The 7,500-nt window shown below is 47.7% G+C and overlaps 1 protein-coding gene across 1 annotated transcript in view; it reads right to left on the reverse strand.

Annotated features, from left to right (window-relative positions):
• myo1d (myosin 1D) overlaps window positions 1–7,500 on the reverse strand; it is a gene marked incomplete at its 3' end in the record, with an annotated part of 83,144 nt that overhangs the window by 10,819 nt on the left and 64,825 nt on the right. The window contains exon 21 of the mRNA XM_080021682.1: window positions 5,933–6,087. Within this exon, the coding sequence (XP_079877808.1) occupies window positions 5,933–6,087 (155 nt within the window). The remainder of the gene's footprint in view (window positions 1–5,932; window positions 6,088–7,500) is intronic.

Here is a 7,500-nt window from a genome sequence, read left to right on the forward strand (position 1 = left end):
CCTTGCATGTCCCGGTTCAGCACAACGTGGGCAAGTACCAAAACACAAAGCAGATGAGGGATGGCGGGATCTCGATTTGTGGAAAAAAAAGGGCCAAAGGGAGAGAGAGAGAGAGAGAGAGAGAGAGAGAGACACCTCCTTCCATTATAGGCCTCAAGCGCTGGAATCAACGCTCCATTCCCTTCGGAGTGTCGGTGAGGAGGAGGAGGAGGAGGAGGAGGAGGAGGAGGAGGAGGCGGAGGAGGAGGAGGAGGAGGAGGAGGAGAGCAGGCGGAGGGGGAGACGATGGAGCTAATGAAAGGCTGGCAGAGAGAGAGAGAGAGAGAGAGAGAGAGGAGAGAGAGAGAGAGAGAGAGGATAACGAAAAAAAAAAAACAAGACAGGTGAGTGAGAAGGCGAAGAGGATGGACAAGAAAGAGGTAAAGCTGGAGTGTCCCCAACATCGGTCCCACGTCTTGGTGAGTTTTGTTTCCCCCCCAATCAACGCCGACACAGACTGTGGTCGCAGACGGCCGAGCTGTTGCCACAGAAACCCAAGAGCGGAGGGTTTTGTTTTTTTTCTGAGCAACCGATTCCACCAGCTTGAGACAGAGTAACTACCACGAGGAGAGAGAGAGAGAGAGAGAGAGAGAGAGAGAGAGAGAGAGAATTCCAAAACGGAGGAAGTTTTTTGTGTCTACCATTGGGTCATGGTAGACACACGCACGCGCACGTCTGGATTTGACATATTTTTACAACAGAGTTTTTGAGACGTGTGTTGTTGCTCCCAGATGGATCAATGTTTCAGATGCACTTTGGTTTTTTTTTTGTTTTGTTTGGGGTTTTTTTTACTTAGTGTCGCAAACCAGAGTTTATCTGTGAGAATCAAGGCTCGTTTCCAGATAAATGAATATCGAAAGAGGAACTCAGTGGGGATGGTTTCAGCACCCAAAACAACAAAAAATATATTAAGTTTTGTTGTTATAAGTTTTGTGTTATATATATATATATAACATATGTATACATACATACATACATGCATACATACATACAAACATATATATATATATATATATACTATTTGTACTCTATATATATATATATATATATATCAACATATTCTATAAATCTGAAAGAAGTGATGTGTATAATGTACACCTCTTAAATAAGTACGTATTTAAGATTTGCAAGCCCAGTGGACGCCACTGTGTTCCTAAAATGATTTGGGTCCGCCACAAGAACACAAATGTAGTCAATCATGCAATTTACAATACAAAGCAGGCAAATTGTCCATTTCGCCACAGCGTTGCAGTATGTTTCATACATGATCGTCTAGTTCCTGTCATATGCAAAACATAGTCTTTATAAGGCACTAATTGTGTAAAAGTGTGTTTGAAAGGTGTCTTCATAAAGTAAGAAAACAGCGTCGACTCCTTCCTGACGTTGCTGGACCTGGATAAACGCTGTGGGACACACATCAGCCAGCCGCATCCGGCCGCATCCGGCCGCACCCGGCCGCACCCGGCCGCACCCGGCCGCATCCGGCCGCATCCAGCCGCATCCAGCCGCATCCAGCCGCATCCAGCCGCATCCAGCCGCTGCAGCCTGATTGGGTGCTTGGGCCAAGGAGTCCTTGGGCCTTGAGCTCTCATGCAGGTCTAAGTATAGCTCTCTGTGATTGATTGAGAGCTTGTGTGTGTGTGTGTGTGTGTGTGTGTGTGTGTGTGTGTGTGTGTGTGTGTGTGTGTGTGTGTGTGTGTGTGCGCGCGCACGCGTGTGTGTGTGTGTGTGTGTGCGTAAAAATGCAAATGTGCACACTGTAGTGTATAATTGAAAGCTTAAAAGCATCAAGCCAAACAGAAGCACATGCATAACTTAAACCGCTATGGATGTAGTGCATACAGGGATATGAGCACTTTTAAATGAGGCTCACTGTGAAGGCGAACAATGCAATTTGCATTTTTATTTATTTTTTATTTTTTATCACCGTGATCAATGGAATTTGACAGACGATTAAAAATAAAGCAATTTGCCGACAACACTTGAGAGAGAGAGAGAGGGCTGATGTGGGACGTCTCCGTGCACCTTCCCCAGCGGTGGAGCTGGAGGGGTGGGGGTTGGGGGGGGGGGGGGGGTGGTGAGTGCTGCAGTATGTAGACTGAGAGAGGGGCGGGGGCAAACGGGGTCCATTCTAAATATAGGCCCTTTAACAGCGCAGTCTTAAATATTTCATCTCCTCCTCTCCTAAAATGGCAAGACGAGGAGGAGGAGGAGGAGGAGGAGGAGGAGGAGGAGGAGGGGGAGGAGGAGGGGGAGGGATGAGAGAGAGAAGGGGGGCTGACAGAGAAAGAGAGAGAGAGAGAGAGAGAGAGAGAGAGAGAGAGAGAGACAGGGAGGTGAGGAAGCGGGGAGGCAGACTGAGCTCAGCACAAAGGGGGATCAAGTCAAAAATAGGAAGCCGGAGAAAGCAGGGACGTGAGCGGGGAGAAGGAGGGGGCGGAGGGAGGGAGGGAGAAAGAGAGAGAGAGAGAGAGAGAGAGAGAGAGAGAGAGAGAGAGAGAGAGAGAGAGGAGGGGGGCTGTAGCTGTGGGCACAGGAATCTAATCCCGCTGGGTTTTTTTTTTTTTTTATGCAAAAACGAGGCCGGGAGTATTCTGTGAATTGCTCCAGACAACTGGTGCGTCATGGCAGATAAGAGGGTTATCTTCTTATGCGCCGAATCGCTTCTATTTGAGGCGTCTTGTTGTGGGATGCAGGAAGTTTCCTCTGACCCCCCCAACCCCCCCCCCCCCCCCCACACGCATAAAAATGAAATAAAATGCCATAAAAAATAAGTCCCACTGTATGAAAATAGATCTGAAATTTGTTCACAAAAGCCGCTGATTGCAGCTGGAGCGTAGAGAAATTGCACCAATTTTACTTCTACTCTATTTCAATATTCCCTCCGTTTTAAGTGAATTCTACCTTAATTTAGATTTTTCATATTTATTTGATTGTATATATAAAAAAATAAAATCCATTTCTTTCCTTCTGTTCAAATTGCATTTGCTTGCCTGAAAGGTGCTCTGTCAATAAAGTTTGATTTTCGAGAGGAGAGCAGGGTTCTTCTGTTCTGCTGTTTTTGTGCTCTGGGCCTCAGTGTCACTTTGGGAAGGATTTCACTAAGATCCCCCTCAGTGTGTCGTGCCTCAGTGTGTGTGTGTGTGTGTGTGTGTGTGTGTGTGTGTGTGCCTGTGTGTGTGTGTGTGCGCGCCTGTGTGTGTGTGTGTGTGTGTGTGTGTGTGTGTGTGTGTGTATCGTGCACCGCGCACGTTGTGGGGGGAGATAAAGGTGAAAGCCAGATCCACAGGGAAGGGAGGGAAGCGTAACCCTCCAGAAGAACTGAGGTCCTTGACATATTTGAAAACGTAGCACGTTCTCCCGTTTTTTGGCCGTTGGAAAGCACAGCCTTCCAGGGCGGAGGTTTTTTCAAAACCCCCGTGGACGAAGCAAAAACGGAGCTCAAGTCCAAAAGTGTCTCTTATGGCCAATCCAGGGTCGGTTTACTGTCAAACATTATTAACGTGGTTGCGGCAGGATGAATAACCGGGCTGGCTCCAAATCAGCTCCGTATCATTTCACAATTATGAAGAAAGCCCCAAATTCCACTTCAACCGACAAACTGAAATTGAGGCACCCAACGAGATGTGGAGGTTCCAATTTCATTTAAAGGGAGTCTATGGAAAAAAATACGCATACCGTATTTGTAGTTTCTGAACAATAGGGCTTTTCTTTATCTTGATATGAAATTAATAGGAAATTATTTTGGAAAAGCAACAACATGTAGATTAATAAAAAAATAATAATTTATAGAGCATTTTTTTGTTTATTATTATTTTATTAATTTAACTTTGGTAAATTAAGTGTTCTTTTATCATCTTTAGACTTATTAGACAGACTTTTTTTTTTACTCTAAGTCTGGAAAAAAAAATGGAGCCTACCAATATCTTCTCTATCAAAAACAAAAACCTGACAAACCATGTAACGGCACAAAACACGAAAGTAAACACAGTCGCACGTGTATGGAGCGACTGCCTCACTAAGCAACCAGAATGCCCCACACACACACACACACACACACACACACACACACACACACACACACACACACACAAACACAAACACACACACGGCTGGCGCATCCTTTGTCCTGTCTGTGTTCAGGTGTGATGGATGGGATGGATGCTGAGCACACGGAGAGTCATTACCTGAGGCCCAGTGGAGGACGGTCCTGAGCCCCGCTCCCACGGAGCAACGCAGCTCCTGAGTGGAACTGACCCCGACCCCACAAAGGGAAACTAACACAAGACACCAGAATATGTATTTGTGTAGTGATGTACTGTATTTTTTGGTGTTTATTTATTTATTCATATATGTTTTTACATAGAATAATGTGATATTTAATTGTAATTGTTTGTATTTAATTTGTAGGTTATTTTTTTATTGTTATTTTCACGGCGGTTTCATTTTGTCTTGTTTATGTTTGAATTATTTTTTCTTATTTATTTGAGGATGTTTTTCTGTATTATCGTTGTGAGCTGCTGCTAAACTGCAGTTTCCCTCTGGGGATGAATAAAGCATCCATCTATCCAAAAAAATTGAGTCACAAGGTCCTTTTGTGCAAATCATATAAAAATGATTGAATAATAAAATTGAATAATTGGTCCTCGACCTATTGCCTTTTTTCTGCCCTGTGTTCAGAGGGTAAGCAGACCTCCTACACTAATCTGCTTGTTAAAACGGGGATAAACAAGTTCAAATTAAATCACGGGGGGGAACCAAAGCTCTGATCGGGCTGCTATCCATGTGAGAGACATAAAAAGGACCTCCTGCCGACCAGCCTCACCTCAACGGAAGCCACAAGCAGGGAGGAGAGAGAGAGAGAGAGAGAGAGAGAGGGAGAGGGAGAGAGAGAGAGGGAGAGGGAGAGGGAGAGCGACAGAGAGAGACATAGATCCAGTGCATTCGCGGCTCTTTCTCCCTCTCTCGCTGTCTCTCTCTGTCTCTCTCTCTGTCTCTCTCTCCACCTCCACCAAAAAGAATGAATCCTTCCTGCACTCCTGGCTTAAAATACCTAAAACTTGGTGAACTGGGTAAGGAAGATGGATGGGTGGATGGGTGTGTGGATGGATGGATAGATGGGTGGATGGATGGATAGATGGGTGGGTCAATAGATGGGTGGATGGATGGATAGATGGGTGGGTGGACAGATGGGTGGATGGATTGATGGATATTTAGATGGATGGATAGATGAATGGATGGATGGATGGATGGATGGATATATGGATGGGTGATAGATGAACGGAAGGATATATGGATGGATGGATGGATATATGGATAGATGGATATTTAGATGGATGGATAGATGAATGGATGGGTGGATGGATGGATGGATATTTAGATGGATGGATAGATGAATGGATGGATAGATTATATATGAATGGGTGATAGATGAATGGATGGATATATGGATAGATGTTTATGTGGATAGATGGATATTTAGATGGATGATAGATGAATGGATGGGTGGATGGATGGATGGATGGATGGAGGGATGGATGGATATATGGATGGATGGATAGATGGGAAGAAGGATGGATAGATAATTGAGTGAAAGGATAGATGGGTGGGTGGGTGGATTTTTGGCATTTTGATACTGTGGCACTGCGTTGATGTCTGATGAATTGTTTCCATCAAGGAGTGTGTGTATATATATATAAAACATGGGACATCAAACATCTAATTGGGATTTGACCACCGCAGAATCCGAGTCTCTTCCAGATAAACCAATCGTTATCAGCACCACCAGCACCACCTGTAGTACCCCCATCTCCCCCGCCGGACTTGCAAGCTTCCCCCTGCCCCGCCCCGCCCCGCAACACCCTGCCCCACCCCGCCCCGCCCGTCCTCCCACCTTTTGAAGTGGCTGAGCACGGCGCCCACCAGCTCCCCGATGCGGCTCTCTGCAGCGGGCACCATCCCCTGGAGACACACCACCAGGTCCCTGCTGTCCTTGGTGTGGAACACCACCAGCTGGTCCTTCCCCGGAGAAACACTCACCCCGGTCACCTGGGACGGGGACGGGAGAGAGAGAGAGAAAGAGAGTCACGGGGAGCGAGGCTTTGCTGTTGGCACGAAGGTAAGTCCTGTAATGTGTGGGTGCCATTCTGTGACACAGGTAAGTGAACACAAGTTGTTTGCGCACGCACGCACGCACGCACGCACGCACGCACGCACGCACGCGTCTTTAAGGTTTTGGTGTCTTTAAAAAAAAAAAGAATAGAACCGTACATCAGCTGGTTCACGTGGTCCGTTTCAACTGAACAAGTTTAGAAAAGGAAAATGTATGTATAAAATAAGAGCGAGAGAGAGAAGGAGAGAGAGAGAGAGAGAGAATAAAGAGAAGGAGAGAGAGAGAGAGAGAGAGAGAGAGAGAGAAGCCGCTACCTGAGGTTTATTTATGCAAACCATGACGCCCACCATCCCTCCCCTCCCACCGCCAGCAGCTCCTCGTGTAATCACGGCGAAATTACTCCGTCTCCACTACGCCGCCCACGGTTAATTACGTGGTGGATCAGTAACATTTACACTGGTATTAAAAAGGAGCCTAATTGGTTGAACTGTTCTAATGACTCGGGTAATGATGCACTCCGATTCGTTTCCTCTCGTCTCATTCTTCTTTTTTTGTGCCGTCGCTCCTTCATTCACCAGATTGACCGTTCGGTTCCGCTGAGCGAAGCGGCGCACGCGCGATACACGGTGTTCGGGGGACGCGTGGCCAGCACGTGCGACGGGGGGAGGTCCGCTCGGTCCACTGGCGGACGGGCGGTGGCGTTCCACTCCGTTGCCACGGCAATGGCAGACGAGATTGTTTGGTTACGTAACGTAACGGCCTGGCCCGGCCCGGCCCGGCGCAGGGATGGAGGGAGGGCGACAAAAGGAAGGGGGAGTAGGGGATCTCAGGTGGACTACGATCCAAATTGCCCGAGGAGAGTTTGGGACCAAACCCTCCACAATCAAACGACCCGACGCCGTTTCCTCCATTTTCCGAGGCTCAGAAGTGAAATGATCCCTTTCGGAAAAGGAGGACGAGAGACGGCGGAGGGAAGGAATCGAGGATCACAAACGAGGCCCCCCCGCCCGGCAGGTGGAGGTGGAGGGTGCCATTTGCTCCACATGAACATCAGCTGATCTGCCCATGCTGCTCCGTATCCATGACGACCCCGTCTCCGGAGGGGAGGTTGGCATGACGACGGTGGAAATAAGAGAAGAGAGGGGCGGGGGGAGGGAGGGAGCGAGAGAGAGAGAGAGAGAGAGAGAGAGAGAGAGAGGGAGCGAGAGAGCGAGGGGACGAACAGTGGATCCGGGTGGAAGGCGAGAGGGGAAAGGTGGAGGATGAGGTGGAGAACGGAACGTTTTTCGGTGAGGGAAGAGTATTTTGAATGGGCAGCGTGGTCAGGAGGACGCCCTTCACCGCCGCTT

The sequence above is a fragment of the Zeus faber genome (genome assembly GCF_960531495.2).
Source record: "Zeus faber genome assembly, chromosome: 20".
Classification (NCBI taxonomy): Eukaryota; Metazoa; Chordata; class Actinopteri; order Zeiformes; family Zeidae; genus Zeus; species Zeus faber.